The sequence below is a fragment of the Colletotrichum orchidophilum genome (genome assembly GCF_001831195.1).
Source record: "Colletotrichum orchidophilum strain IMI 309357 chromosome Unknown Scaffold_36.1, whole genome shotgun sequence".
Taxonomy (NCBI): Eukaryota; Fungi; Ascomycota; class Sordariomycetes; order Glomerellales; family Glomerellaceae; genus Colletotrichum; species Colletotrichum orchidophilum.
The window spans coordinates 288,662-303,951 of NW_019172992.1; the positions used below are offsets into that span (position 1 = coordinate 288,662).

The window sequence follows — 15,290 nt, forward strand, 5'->3', positions numbered from 1 at the left end:
CAAGTTCAAGCAAAGACGTCTTCCAACAAAAGAACAGCGTCGCAGTCTATTAGCTATGTGCGATAGGTCAAGACTATGTGGATTCCAGGGTTCTTTCTTAACACACTAGGCCGACAAAATCCGCTGAACCACCTCACTAGTCACCGCATCAAAGTCTTCCTCTTCCAGGCCAAAACGTCTGAGATCCTCAACCTTGTTGTTGAAGTCGCCCCCTTGGCCCTCCTTGTAATGCAAAGGCATGAATTTCACTAGCACCACAGAGTGCGGGTCTGCCTCGCTCATGGCGTTGGCTCGTTCGACGACCGCGTCCACAGATTCCTCGCCGATGTCCCATTCACTCTCAGAAGTACCAGTCGCCAGCATCACGCTGTTCAGCACCTCTCTCTGTGTGACATGAAAAGACGTGACGTAGAAGCATCGATTCCGATAGCGTGCCAATTCCTTGTCTGCCATTGCCAAAATTTCGGCCGTCACAGCTCCGACTCGAGGCAGCGTGCTGTAATTCATCTTCGTGTTTCCACCGTCCCATAGCGTAGCCTTCAGCGTTTTGGCGTTGACGCCCAAGACATCACCCATGGGCAGACAGAAATCATACCAGGGGTTGGTGACAACACCAATCCATGAGCCGACTCCGAGCTCTTCGATGAGATCACGATATTTGCGCTTGGCGGCAATCTCTGGCAGCTCGTCAATGAGCTTGCCTGCTGGGTCACTGCCAAACTCAGTAGGCAGGATATATGGAACATTTGCCTTTGCGGCTGCGTGAATAACGACGTCGCTGAGGCCGACCGACGAGATGCCCAGTTGAAGCACGAGAACATCTTGGCCTTTCAGAACATTAGTGAGAGCGGCTTCGTCATCGAAAGCTACTCTCTTGACATTAACGCTAGCTGGGAATTGTGAGGTAGATTGCTCTCGGACAATGATGGTGATATCGTGGAGGCCATGGGTGAGCAGTGCTTCGAGAGTGTGTTGCCCGAGGTTACCGCTGGCGCCAACCATGGCAATTTTGCGGGCTTGTCGTAAATGTGTCATCGTGTCCGAAAGAATATAGAATCAGAAAACCGAAGGAAGTAACACTGAAGGGGGAAATGAACTTGTCTTTGATCAGAAGGTCAACATAGCACCGGACAGAGCCCTCACTTAAATACCTTACTCAGTTGCCATGTTCCTTAAAGAACGCAAAAAGCAGGTGACAATGTTATGTTATCGCCTTTGTGGCCAAATGGGCTAAATGCCACATGTACGAGGCCTTGCAACGCAGCTATTCAAGGGTTTTCAATAGCCTCGTCCCAAGGAACATGACGTTTCAAAGCATTCTTGAATCCGAATGAGCCAATCAGAGTGAGTTTATGGTGGTTAGTATCGTGGCGCTGGTGATTAGAAATCGTATTTCAGTTAGCGTGCAACTCGATTGGCTCGTTCGGCTTTTTCGAATCCTTCATGAGTTCATGCTGTTACCACCGTCACGTAAATGGGTCTTGCGGCCGCATACTCAAACCTCCAAACCTGCCCGTCATAATTTTGTAAAGATCAATCCCAGCCACATGCTCAACTCGGGAGAAAAGAATAACGAAATTCGTTGAATTAGCATCGGGGCAATATCGGAGCTCTCTTAGGCACAGCCGTGCTTAGCAATGACGCCGCCCATCTCAACTGACGACTGATACCATGGCGCGGAAAGGTTGCAAGAAGACCAAGACCGGGTGTTTGACTTGCAAGTACGAATATTCTTAATCACAGAATAAGAAGCGACTTGACTGACTCGCGTAGAATTCGGAAGATCAAGTGTGACGAAACCAAGCCTTCTTGCCGATGTTGCAATGACACTGGCCGTAAATGCGACGGCTACACAGTCCAGGCGTCACTCGAATCAAAGATTCGTTCAGACCTAGGCCGGCATGGATCAAACTCTGCAAGTGAGCGAAGAGCACTGCAATACTTCTATGAATACGCTGCGCCACGCCTTTCTGGCCCTAGGAGACCTGTCTTCTGGACGCACTTCGTCATGCAACTCAGCGAGTCGGAGCCAATCGTGAAGCATTCTCTCTTGGCGATCAGTCATCTATATGAGGCTCGTGAGATTCAAAGTACCCCATCCATCAGACCTAGCCTTGCATTGCAATATTACAACGCATCAATCAAAGGTTTGAAGGCTGTAGAAGACCAGTCTTTGGTACTGGTGGTGTGCATTCTGTTTACCTGTATTGAGCTGCTACTGTCGAATAACGAAACAGCAATTCAGCATTGCAACCACGGCCTTGCCATTTTGGAGAACTACAACAACGACAATCCTTGGATTCTAGAGCATCTCCTACCTATATTTCGGCGTTTAAGCGTCCTCCCCTTGCTCATCGGAAAGCCCCTAGCGGACTCTGCCTTTGCGCCTGTCCTAAGACCTGTGGTCCCAACGAGATTTGAGAGCATAGAGGATGCACAATCCATGCTCGACGACATTTTCAAACAATTGATGCTTCTGCGACATTGGAAGCAAAAAGGGACTCATTTCGACGTGGTGAAGGAACGAAGCTGCATCGATTCTTTGCTGCATCAATGCAAAGAACTCATCCAGAATCTCGATATTGATTCAACGTCACAGGCGGACTGTGCTAGCGCAGGTCCGCAAGCGCTGATGCAAATGCGCTTCCAACTGTGCCAGGTTTGCTTCGACATGGTGTTTCCCGAAGACCAAGCCGACAGCAACGAAAAGAACATACACGACTTCCGCAAGATGATTACACAGGCTTCTGCTTTTAACAAACTGCGGACGATACGAGTACCGCGTTTCGTTTTCGAACTTGCCTTCTCACCTATTCTATCTTTCATCGTGATGGAGTGCAAGTGCTTGGAATTGAGGCTAGCGGCTCTGCGTCTGATAAGAGTACTGGGCGCAGAAAGAGAGAGTCTTTTTGAAAGTCATAACTTGTACACACTGGGTCGACAAAGAATCCAGACAGAACATGGCGTGATTTTGGATATCGCCGACTGTCCACAGGACTTCATCTTGGATTCGGACCTATATTCTCTAATATAATCGTGGAGTATTCCCATGAGCTTGAGCTGAAATAGAACTTCTTAAGAGTATTCACACAGCGAATCGAGGTTGAGGTCTTTGGTGTAGGTAGAAGAACAAGATGCAATGGTGTGGGTGATCATTAACTGAGGCCCATCCCATTTCACCAGCCCTTACCTCCATATCATCTACGACTCGTGGCAGCATTGTTGGAAGCTGTCTTTACAGAAACTTAGTCCAAAAGACAGATATAGTCCTCAGAATGCCGTCTTCGTCATGCCGCTTTTCAAAGAAGTCCATTCTCAGCAGTGGGCCGATGCGGTCAACCGATGTCATCGTAGCCAAGCGGAAGACCTCCGAACGTCACCGTCCCAATCGCACCGAGGTACCTAAGCAGCATTCATTCATCCCGTTAGTACAAGCATGTTTTCGCATTTCAGATACGGGATGCAGCGTCCGGAACCTCCTCATGGAGAAGACGCTAAAGCGCCTGGTGACGTGGTATTTGGTAGGCCAGTACTCGCCCGAGGTGTCGCGATCGTCAACTTGGTCCCCTGAGATAAGCATCTCCTGGCAGACTTGGTCGTCTACTAGCACAAATAAACAAAAGACATTCACTGATAAGCCTTTTCAAAGCCAAGCTAGCTAGGGACCTCTTTCAATCGACGAGTAAGCTCGGGCGGTGAAGGATGGGGAAAGAACGGTGAGTAGAATTTCGAGCGTATCTTCACTTGAAATTAATAAACACTAACGGACTTGACATAAACTTTCCTATTGAACGAACCCGAGAGCGACGACCACCCGAAGTTGCATTTAGCCACGTGGCAGTGAAAGTAGCTAAGCCAGAAAATTCAAAAGATGGCCTTGGACGCTATAGCGTTCCCAAAAGAATTCCGATCGTGTGGTTGCGACTGCAGTTGCGGTCACAGGCTTATCCACTAGAATATAGTGACAAGTTGCAATCGGAGAATGCCGGGGGTAACTTGAAATCAACCCAAGCGTTGGCTGCTGAAAGCTGCGTCTTTATTGCAGAGTCACGAGACGGATTCTGCAGCTCAGGTCAAGGCTATTTTATGCACAATACTTGTTTACTTTCCAGGCCAGCTGTCTTTTGGTGATCCTTTTGATAATTCGGTAATCCTCACTCAAACATCTTTCAAGCAAGACTCGCTGTGGCTTGTAAGAAGAGCCAAGCGGGTTCCGATCTAGTGAAATCGGTGAATTAATTTTCGTTGAATTTCCTCTCAAGATAAGAAGAGGTGTTTTGAAAAGAAGTAGAAGTTATGCAGAGTAAGACGCTGATCCTAAGGACCAATGATAGGTAATCAAGCGCCACACCTTCCAACGTGAACCGAGCGGAAAGGTCTATTCTGGTTGGCGCCTAAGCACCTTCGGAAGCCAGTAGTTCCTCCAGCCACATTTCAATTTGGCGCATGCAACTTCTTGCAAACAACTACCAAGTTTTCTGATGGTAACGTAGTTAGCGATACACAAAGTGCATCATGCCGGGCGAACACCCGTCGACATTCTCACCAGGGCTCGTCGGACTGCCGCTAGAAATCCAAAACCACATCCTCGAGGACCTCGCCTCCTCACACCCCGCATCGATCCGCGCCATTCTCTTGACGAGCAAACAATTCTACCAAGCCGCTTTGCATCTCTCAGTCCAGACCTACGAGAGCGCCGCCGGCCCAAAGAACACGAGCCAGTACGCGCAGAAGCGCAGCCGCAATCTCGACTTCCTGCGTTACATCGTCATCACCAAACCCCAACTCGCTCAGTATGTGCGGCGCATCACCATCAAGCACGTCTCCACCAGCCTCATCTACCGCACCGCCCCGTCAAGCAAAAAGCCGCTGGGTCCCGAGAGCGATGAGATTGGCGTGTACGCGGATATGATTGATGCCTCGGGCCTTTCCGACCACGTCGAGGAATGGCAGGCCGTGCGACACGAATGGCTTCGCGGCCTCGCCGACGGCTTGGTCGAGCAGCAGATTGGCCTCTTGTTCCTTGCATGCCCAAGGATCGAATTCCTCGAGTTGGGAACGCCTCTCGCGCCTCGGCTGCTCCCTCGGCTGATCAAAGCAGCAGCGCTGCACGGGAAGAGCATGAAAAGCCCGTTACTCCATCATCTGCGAGAGTACTATGGCGAGCCAGAGATGCCCAAGAGTCTTTTCCACTTCTTCAACATTGGGAAGGAATTCCTGCAATTACCCCAGTTGCGTACATTCACTTGCGCCAGTTTATCGAGCAGTGGCCCGAACGGGCATCTCTTCGACGAGGACGCCAACCCGCCGGAGTGTTCACACGTACAAAACCTGACCCTGCTCGATGCAAATATCACAAAAGAGGGACTAAGCACTGTCATTCGTGCGTGTAGAAAGCTCAAGTCGTTTCACTGGACACCAGGTGACAGCAGTTTCCTGGATATGCAGATCAAGCTACAAGACTTAGCCCAAGCAATGTCGCCACATCGGGATAATATCGAATGTCTACACATCAATTACCATGGTCAGTGGCGTGATCAAGAATGGTACGTCCAGAGAGAGGGCTTATTCATCGGCACGTTCCTTCGGGACATGATCTCCTTGAAGACGTTGCACATCGGCATGGAGGCGTTCACTGGCTTCACCGACCTTTGGACAGTTCCGAGTCTTTATAACCGTCTCAGCCAAGAGGAAAAGCTGCTAGAGTTGGAGCAAGTTCCTCGGCTCGTAAATCATATTCCTCCTAATCTCGAAAGCCTCGAGCTTCACGGGTGTACCATGGAGATACTGCCTCATGTCCAGGAACTCGTGGACTTGTACCAGACAGGACAAAGATTCGCGAACCTACGGATGCTCTGGCTACATTTTAATACAGAATTGGTTGATTCGAATAAAGTCAGCCTGGCGCTTGATAGAAATCCGAGTCGATTAGATTTGAAGATATCCTATAACCATTAGAGTTAAAGGAGATTGAAGGACACGATCGATCAAATGATGATGGAAATTCTCCGTGGTTCTGAACCATATTAGAAGGCGGTTAAGCCCATACGTCAAATTGCGTAGCGTTCGAGGTGAACGTCTTTGAGTGGGAACACAAGGCGAATTACTCCCGACTCTGATTCCATATATGCTCAAAGGCCTATTTTGCAGATAGGTCTGCTTGATAGCCATCCAAACTCATGTCCACTTCCGCGAGTATTCTACACCATCGAGTATATCTACCTACTCATCGACCCAGCCGCTGACCAGAGGCTGGCGCATAGACAATGTAATCCGTTTCTTCCGTGTGCCGAACTCATCCACAGGGGAAGATTGTTCATAGATGCCAAAGATGACATTGGCTCGCTGTGGGCTTATCTTCTGCTGCTGTTACCATGGCAAGAAAACTTTTTCTTTGCTGAAAGAAGCCAATGATACTCCTCTTGGTGGCATCACCGGCCTTGCAGCTTGCCAATATGCAAGGTCTTTTGTTAAGCAGGTTTCCTTCCACCCCCCTCTCCTTCTTAACACTGCACAGGAATCACGAGACAAACCCAAGTAACACAATTTGCCCCGGCAGCTTATCTGAGGATACCAGGGGTGGATTTTAATCCCATCATGCCACCCGAGTAGTCCGATTTTGGGGTTATCCCCTCACTTGAATGCCTTCTAAAGCTCCATTAATAGCATAGGTCTTCGGTTTCGGGACGTTGAAAATGAGGCTATGATGATGGGAACATGCAGTCCAAGTGTGGCATCCTGGCACAGCCATCGGCCAACTAAAGCCAAAAGTGTGGCAGCCTGCTGCTTGAGGACGATCCATAACCTGGCAATTATGACACGTGCACTTACGCCAGCGAGATAACGCAGTCGATTTTAGACGGGTGCTTTCCCCCCTCTCTCCAAGTTTGGACATTTGTCTTCCTATTTCTATAGTCAACCAATACCCCCAAAACTGTAAAAGATTCATAAATGATCGATGGTCCTAGAGTTTCCGAAAATTAATCAACCAGAACTCAAGATTGGCAAGTATCCTTAATACACCCTGTCATCTGCACGCATTCCTGGGCCCAAAAGCTAACGCAGCGCAAAGGTCCGCGTCTTACAAAGGAACATTACAAAACTCCCCACCATGACCGCATGTATGCGATGCCATTCCCTTCCCGCCGTCCCGGGCCATCGATTCTGCGGCCCTTGCGGTAGAGAGATACACGCCGGCAACATCCAGCGTTCAGGCCTTTGCATGAATCGCTGTGGCCGGATAGCGAAGCAGGGTCACCGGTATTGCATTCCCTGCGGTAGTTCATTTGGACGTTAGCTTTGGAGTCTGTCGAGTCTGCAAGGTTTCTTCTGGCTGCTGTCGTGACTGTCAGGCGGTTCTGTAATGGAGAAGGCTGGAGGCCTTCACATCTTTACTCATTTTGTGACATACAGAAGGTCTCGACCTGTCTGGGGTCACTCACCCACTGCCCACTGCGGTGGCTCGCAGACCGCTCTAGCAAATCGATATTTGATTCCAGCGATAAGTGCATATTGTCTTGTCAAACTGCTTGAGCGCTCGAACAACTCTAGGGCAGCTGGTGCTTTGACTGTAAATGATCCAGAGCTACCTACTTAGTAACTGTAGGATTTATTGAGAGATTCTAATACTGGAGTTGTTTGTACAAATGAGCTCGATTTATCTGCTGTCATGCACATCATTGAGTGCCATGCTGACTGGTGCTTATATTAATACTACCTACCACCAGGCCAATATGGTTTTCCCCTATGCCCAGCCTTAGATACCCTTCCATGTGCACAAGAGCCACTCACACCCCAAGGAAATCTTGCCTTTTCCTTATAAATCTATCGCCTGGTGCGCATAGACTAGCAGCTCACTCTGTGACTTCATTTTGGTTAGTTCAGGAACATTTCCACTTCACCAGATCTTCCTTTTGTTAACTCTTTCGATAAGTTGACGAATTTGTTGTATTTTCAGTCTTGTCAAATAAGCCGAAAGGTATTTTGTACCAGAGGCAATATACTATAAAGACCAAATAGTATAGTAGGTAAGCCTATATAGGGGAGGCTCTCAAAACGTTCCCTCTTGCTAGGCGACGTAGATGGATAGAAGTCGCTAAGATGCATTTGCAAGACACTAAGCATCCTTGTCTAACTGACCAAGCAGCCTCAGGCGGAGCCAAAAAGACAGCGGAGCCAAAAGATGAGGTCCATCCAGGATTCGAACCTGGGCCTACGGAAGTTCCGACAATCAGAATCCGACGTCCTAACCAACTAGACTAATAGACCGGTGATAACCGGCGCTAATTATTCGCGCTGGACTGGCAGCTCCTGAGATTGCTTGAGAATCCTAGATAATAGACCAAGTCATCTACCGCGCAAACATCTAGGTTCTGGATTCGGCAGTGTAAGTTGCGTTTGAGCGATGCCTTCCACATTGCGACTCAGTGCATGTGTTTAAATCTCGGAGAGACTGGTGGGGAAAGTAGAGAGATTCGAATGCGCAGAGGGTACATCCGAGAGACGACGGCACTACCCCGCGTATCGGCATCCTCAATGCTTAGCACAACGATGAGCAGACGGGCTTCTGGTCGCAAGATCCGGCGTCATCGAGATCATTTCGGTCCCGACTTTTTCACAAATTGTACCGTGTTGTCTGAGCTCATCATGCACAGATGCTCACGTTTGCTTGCTATTCAAGAATGCAGGGTCTGGTGCCAGCCCATGTTCGTCACTGGCCCCAAGGGTTTGGAAATAAGTGCGCGCTCAGACGAACCATTTGATCCGTTTCAAAACGCACCCGATAGATGAACACCCTTTGTTTCATCGGATGTCAAGATCGGACACCACCAGGGAGCCCAGAAGCGACGTTGGCGAGAGACCTACTTTTAGTCATTCAATTGCTTGCCGATACCCAGCTCCCTCAGGCTGTCCTCAGGGCTGCAGATGCTGCTGAATCCAATCGTTCAGATGATGGGCTAGAGGCAACTGCTGACACGAGCACTGCGTTTGTCATACGAATCCCAATTGGGGGTCATACTCATAGTACGGTCCATAGTTGTCTAGTCACTGTTATCATTTACGCAGACGATGGCGATGACGACGCTGACCGTTGACGAGGGATTCTGCCGCTGGTAATCGGCTCGAGGATCGGGAGACGGGGCGGGGTGCCGTACGTCGCTTCACATCAAGTTAATGGGAGGAGGAATCTTCGCCCGGGTCCATCAGGAGAAGGATCCCACTTTTCGCCCGTGGATTAGTCGTCTTTCAATCATATCCCACATGGCTGCGTTCCCACTCGAGCAGCAACGTCATGTTATGCCAGGATGGAGAGCCACGAGTCGGGGATGCCGCTGAGGCACAAACACTCAGGGAGTCTGAGGGAGAGCAATCTCTTGTGAATCGACAAGTGTTGGAGGATGCTGTCGCAGCTCCAGGGCGACTGCAGCCGGGGCTCAGGATCTATTTTCTGTGCTGCAGGTTATTGTGCGTGCAACCGGGATTCAAATGCCGAGGACGCAGCGGCAGCCTGCGTTGCGCATACAGGCTGCAAGCCGCCGCATGTGGCCGTTGGGACGTTGAGTCCGAGACATGTTACGAGATGTAGAGAAGCAAATACAAGATGGATTCGAGGATGGTCAGTGCCTTTGCATGATATTCGAACTGCGTATAGGACGGGTGGCGCTGGGTCGAGTGAGCGCGCAGCTATGCGGATGGATCTTTGTGTAAACTTGAGCTGCTTTAGTGGTCTGTTGCCCGAGAACAATAGGCGAAAGTGAGACCAAAGACTCAAGGCCGAAGACCACAGGAGCAAAAATGTTTGGTGTCCGCAAAGCGCCGGCGCTGTGACGCATCCCTCGACCCACCGAAAAAACGTTGGAAGTCGCTGTCTAAGTCTATCATAACGTCTCATTTTTGCGCTTGGTGGCGTGCGACAACGCTGAGTTTTCTTCTTTTGCCCCCCTTCCGATCCGCCAAAGGGCCTGGGCAACCGGCGAAAATTCTTTCGAAGGGACATTTGCCACGGTGCAGAGGTCGAGAACTCGAGATCGGGTCTGGGGGCCGGGACAAGGCGGAATGAATGGGCCGAGGGCAACCATCTGGGAAAACGAATCAATCCTCGGTGACTGGGCTCGTTTGACTGTCCTCTATCTCGGGTTAGGCCGCCGGTGGAGGCGGTGCGTAGAGAATTCCCTGTACCCGAGGTATTTGAGAAGTTGAGAGGAAAACATGTCGTGGACTCGTGGTATTGCCAAGTAAATCGTCGCTGGCTGGTTTGCTGCGCTAGCTGTCGTGGGTCTGGGCAGGCCTCGTGAGCGGCCTAGACGATTCACACCAGGAAGACTTTGATCAAATGGTTTGCTCGCAGCTGCTGAACGAGCAGCGAGTAAGCGCCCGGATCCCCCCCTCAATGGACGCACAATGTCAAGTTTCACGTTGTGGCAGCGAAGCACCGGGAAGCAACGCGTACGGGAAAAGTGGCCGGTTGTTGAGCGTCTGAGTGAGCAGTTTTCGCAGATACTGGTGGGTGGACGGGTTGGTGGCACAAAAGAGGAGTCACGATGGCCCTGTTGCGACAGAGGCCTGTTGAAGGCCCATGCAGGTTGTGACCAAGTTGCGACAGATAGGGGCGACGACAGGCGATTAATTAGGTATTACCGTATTAGTGCGAGCGGTGCGCGAAGTGAGATGGAGAGGAAGTAGCAAGGTCAGGCCGCCCAGAGTCAAGACTCCCTTGTCAAGGTTGGGCAACTTGAGAACCTAGGCGATGTCCATCATCAATGGTGAGTCCATGGCGAGACGTTGAGAAGGGGTTCCCTCGCCGGTCCACCAAGCTCGTTGATCTCCGACGTGATCTCCAGAAGGTCAGGTTGGTCCATGTTGGAGGACATGACGGTGGGGGGTTCGGGTTTCATCCGAAGATTTGCGGTTGCGGCTACAGCCCTCAAGTTTGATTGTCGTTGATGTGCGAGTTTGGACGGAGAGACAAAGATGAGACCGAGACACATGAGATGATTGTGCCTAGTTTGTGTTGCTGCTGGCGACGGTTGGCGGCTGGCCTTGTTCACGATGGATGGATGGATAGATGGATGGATGAGCTGCGAGCTGCACGCTGGAACCTAAATTGATCTGCGCGGACGAGGAGAATCCGTCTCTGTGGGTAGGTGGGTAAGTACACGTGTAAGTAAAAGGAATCGACACTAGAAGAGGCTTCTCCGCAAGTGATCTGAACGGGGAATAGGGATGAAGGATGATGACATTTTCCCGGGCGATGAGCAGCTGCGACTCGTTGCGACTTCTTGCGACCGCACAGACCGTCGGACGAACGCTCTGGGAAGGAAGGAGGGAATCCTAAGATTTGACACTCGACTTTTGGGAAGGAACCGGCGAAGGCAACCGGGGTGACTCCTTGTTGACTGCCCGACTTGGAGTGACTTGCCCGATTCCTTCCAAATTCCAAAATGCCGCACTGACAGCAATCTCTTCTTCCTCTCTGACGCTATCCACCCATTATCTAACCAACCAACTGGCTGCAGGCCCTCAGGCACCCCCGGCCATTCAGAACGCACGAGACACACAGAGCTGACCATCCAGGGCTTAGCGTCAGGAACCATTTCTCTTCAAATGCAGGAACGAGCTGGCCAGTCGCGAGATGGGGGTCTCGACTCTTGCCAGCTGAGCCCCGCTACAATCACCATGCCGACCAATCACTGGGCGTTGGCAGTTTGGGGAAATTGTGCAATTCAATTTTTATGAAAAGCCCACTCACATTCTTGCTGCATCGGGCATGGAACACTCTCCTTCTTCTTTTCTCGCGTGCCACTCATTTCCATCATTTCGGAAGCACAATCTCATTCATCTGGTGGCCCAAAATGCGCGGCATTTCGTGCTACCTACTCGGGAGGGGATCCAAACGAAGAGGTGTAAATTATGCCATTTTACTCTTCAATAATGCTGCCGCTATTCGCCCCGATGCAGCGAATCGTACGAACAATCCCCGCCCACTAAGCCCGTTTGCGGCTGGCCACAATGTCTTTCTTCCGGCTCTTTCTCTCCCGGTTCTATGCGGACCTTGTCGTGGGTATTTGTGCCGGACCTGGGTAGACAATAGGAAAAAGCAAGCCGAGTGAAGCACCGTTGGGTTTGTCTTGCCTGGCACAAAGTGGTGTTTCCTCCTTAGCCCGCCGCGACGGCTGTTGTTTATTCTGGGATTCTGCTTCTATTGCTGGGCCTTGAGTCGTGAGGATCGTGCTCAGCCGGCGTCAGGATCACACAAGACTTCTAAGAAAAGCGCTGTCACCGCGTCAGGGCAAACAACGAACAGCTTCCAATCGACGCCCTGCCGATCCTTCGTTGCTGGCGCGATGAGGAAGGGCTTTGGGTGGTTTGCACAATTATTCAGTGTTCAGCCATTCGCAAAGCGCAGCAAGGTAAGGCGCAAGGTAACGTGGTCGACGGCTAGCGAACGCAATGCTGTGCTTTTGCGCCTTAATTTCCCGCGAAGATCCAGACCCCTGCCTGCATATTGAGCCTTCATACCAATAGTCGTGTGTACAAATAGTTACCGCTCAAACTTGATGGTGAGTGATGTTCCCAGTACTTGTTGGAAGTTAAGCTGGAGGTATGGCTAACAGGGTTAAACAGAGCAACCTTGGACACGGGTACCTTGCAGCTACCTTTGCGATACCTCACCGGCCGAGTGACGATGGCTTCCGTTCGATTCATTCGGTTGGCACTCGCACATTCGCAATGGCAGACCCGGTCCGACTCGCGACTCGCACCATAGCGCTCTTTTCATCTCTTTTCCCTCCTGTGTCACTGTCCCGTCCCAGCCGTCCCTGCCGTCTACTCTTGCTCCTTCCCCGGGATGCATCTGCGGCATCCATTTGGGACGGGACAGGACAGGGAAGGTTGGGCCGAGTACCTCCACCTCTTGCCCTCTCACAGGCTCACGGACCACAGCTAACGTCCTCTGCTTCCTCCTCGGCCGGGCTTGGCTTTCATTTTAGGTGTGAGGGCCTTTTCCCTGTCGGCGCCTGCATCGTCGTCACCCCTGCCAGTCACCTCACAGTCCACGGGTCCTGGGTCCAATCGTCCCAGGTTGCCAGGCCCCCGTCGCCTCCCCCCGTTGCTTGTCTCCCCACACCCAAAACCCACGTCTTTTCTTACTACTCGCTTGTCCGGGTCCTCTCTCCAGCATCCTCTTATTCAAACCACTCCCCCCCCGATCCTTAACCCACAGACTTCGTTGGCAAAGTCTCCTGCCTCACCCTTCTTTCGCTTCACGCACAGTCGTTGAAACAAATACCACCAAACCTGACTACTCGCCGAGCAAGTATTCGGACTGACGCTCATTCCTATTTACATCCGCGGACAGACGCCCTCTTGTCGCAAACCAACAACAAGCGCTCCCCGCCTCCATCACTCACTGCCTTCGCTCAGACACAGCAGCAAACACGCCAACGCATATATACACCTGGCCGATCCATCCCACATTGAGGAGGAACAAGCCAAGTAGGAGGACTCGTATCACCATCTTGAAAGATTCAACACCAAGCACACGCTTCACATAGTGTTGAGCGGATTATTTTCGGCGCACATATTCGATTCGGTCTATACCTCGTCACGCTTCGACAGTTGACCCGTACAGCCCTCTACCAACCAAACCAGTTACAGACACGATGAAGTTGACCACGCTTCTTGCCGCTTTCCTGCCTGTCATGGCAATGGCCCAGACCCCGAGCGGCGACATAACGCCCAGCGGCAGCACGACGTCGAGCGGCGGCATGACGACTATTACTTCTACCGCGACCTACACCAAGACTATCACTCTCGAACGCGCGCACACCACCACCGTGACCTACGGCGCTGGCAACAGCACTGCGACGTTCAAGCCCACAGGCTCGGGCGGCTCTGCCGTCGTCTCTGCCTCGGCTACCGCTGCGACTACTTCGAAACCCAATGCCGGCGCCGCCCTCAACGCTGGCAGCCTGGCTTTCGCCGGTATTGCTGGTATGGTCGCTGCTGTCCTTCTGTAAGGCGGCAGCGCTGAATGGGGGGTGTGGGATTTCATGGAAATGGAAGATTGGTTTCGATTTGCGATATCGTGGGAGGGATGTTGCCAACTGCGAAGCACTGCCACACCGAACTCTTCGATGTGACATCTTTTCAGCCTTCTCTTTTGTCATCGCTTCCGACGCTGGTTCAATGCCACATCGTTCCCGATGTGGGTGCAGCCTATCTTTACGAACTCAACGACCATAAGGATTTGGACACCACTTCGGTTGACGGCATCAACCATACCCTTTTCCTCTTCGACACCAGCCTTGTGCGACGCTTGCATCGCCATCCTGCAAGAAAAGAACCGCAGACGCTAGTCAACCGGGACCACTTGACAGCGATCAGCCTTTTTCACTCTTCAACCGGCACCGCCTGTCTGCTGCCTTTCACTTGTGGTCAGCAGATGGTGTGCCACCCCACGTTTTAATGTTTCGATTCTTCCCCAGCGGCACAAGGGTCGCATGGCATGCGAAGTCGAGTCCCTAGGGCTCGCAACGATGTTGCTGCAGGTGTGCTTGCTGGCTGGAAATGATATTTACGAGATCTTTTCGCCACGTCTTTGTCATGGGAGGATTTAAGATGGAAATGATCAGGATGGATGATTTGGGGGTTTACCGGAGTTCTCGTGATGGAACAAAAGTTTCACATTCTCATCGAGTTGTTGATACCCCTATTGCTGTATAGCTACCGTCTGGGAATGGACGAGGCAAACAGCGATTCCGAGGTTATCCCTTTACGAAGGGACATCTCCGGGTTCCGTTTGTTTGGGATGTCTGACATTGCCCGTTCGGTAGGAGGACGCGATGGATTTGCTTGATTATTTCCGCACTGACGATGTTTTTGATTGAATGATGGCTGGTTCGTGACAACTTTGCCTTGCGAGGGGGGCTTGGAGGCTATTGATGGAGTTTTAAGGACTTAAGAGGGGGGGGGGGGGGAGAGGCAATTATTGGTAGCATAGATGATCGAATTCATTGACTTGAGCTCATTGCTCTTTAGCACCGAACCCTTGCATTCTTACAACCGCGGAACTGAAGGGGACGATAACCGAGTTTTGGGCTTTCAATCCCACGGTATTGGCAATCCTCGCCTCTTGATTGGAAAGAACCTGAGTGAGCAAGACAATGGCCACTTGGCCGTCGAAACCGTTGGGTCGGAAAGCCCCGGCACGCCGAGATTTTGACTAGACTTCTTAATAAGCATTGCCGCTGTTAGACAGCCAGCCTATTCTGATTGGTCAAATTATAATC

At 51.2% G+C, this 15,290-nt stretch overlaps 5 protein-coding genes across 5 annotated transcripts; 4 read left to right on the forward strand and 1 right to left on the reverse strand.

The window, feature by feature from the left end:
- Positions 1-105: 105 nt before the first annotated feature.
- Positions 106-1,035, reverse strand: CORC01_05287 (uncharacterized protein; the record flags this gene model as incomplete). Its single annotated transcript, XM_022616930.1, has 1 exon — positions 106-1,035. The coding sequence occupies one exon, from the start codon at positions 1,033-1,035 to the stop codon at positions 106-108; it is 930 nt and encodes a 309-aa protein (XP_022476635.1).
- Positions 1,036-1,671: 636 nt separating this feature from the next.
- Positions 1,672-3,034, forward strand: CORC01_05288 (uncharacterized protein; the record flags this gene model as incomplete). The annotated part of the gene is made up of 2 exons (XM_022616931.1): positions 1,672-1,721; positions 1,774-3,034. The coding sequence occupies 2 exons, from the start codon at positions 1,672-1,674 to the stop codon at positions 3,032-3,034; spliced, it is 1,311 nt and encodes a 436-aa protein (XP_022476636.1).
- Positions 3,035-4,515: 1,481 nt separating this feature from the next.
- On the forward strand, positions 4,516-5,958 carry CORC01_05289 (F-box domain-containing protein; the record flags this gene model as incomplete). The annotated part of the gene is made up of 1 exon (XM_022616932.1): positions 4,516-5,958. The coding sequence occupies one exon, from the start codon at positions 4,516-4,518 to the stop codon at positions 5,956-5,958; it is 1,443 nt and encodes a 480-aa protein (XP_022476637.1).
- A 1,153-nt stretch (positions 5,959-7,111) lies between these two features.
- On the forward strand, positions 7,112-7,297 carry CORC01_05290 (uncharacterized protein; the record flags this gene model as incomplete). Its single annotated transcript, XM_022616933.1, has 1 exon — positions 7,112-7,297. The coding sequence occupies one exon, from the start codon at positions 7,112-7,114 to the stop codon at positions 7,295-7,297; it is 186 nt and encodes a 61-aa protein (XP_022476638.1).
- Positions 7,298-13,661: 6,364 nt separating this feature from the next.
- On the forward strand, positions 13,662-14,018 carry CORC01_05291 (uncharacterized protein; the record flags this gene model as incomplete). The annotated part of the gene is made up of 1 exon (XM_022616934.1): positions 13,662-14,018. The coding sequence occupies one exon, from the start codon at positions 13,662-13,664 to the stop codon at positions 14,016-14,018; it is 357 nt and encodes a 118-aa protein (XP_022476639.1).
- Between the last annotated feature and the right edge of the window lie 1,272 nt (positions 14,019-15,290).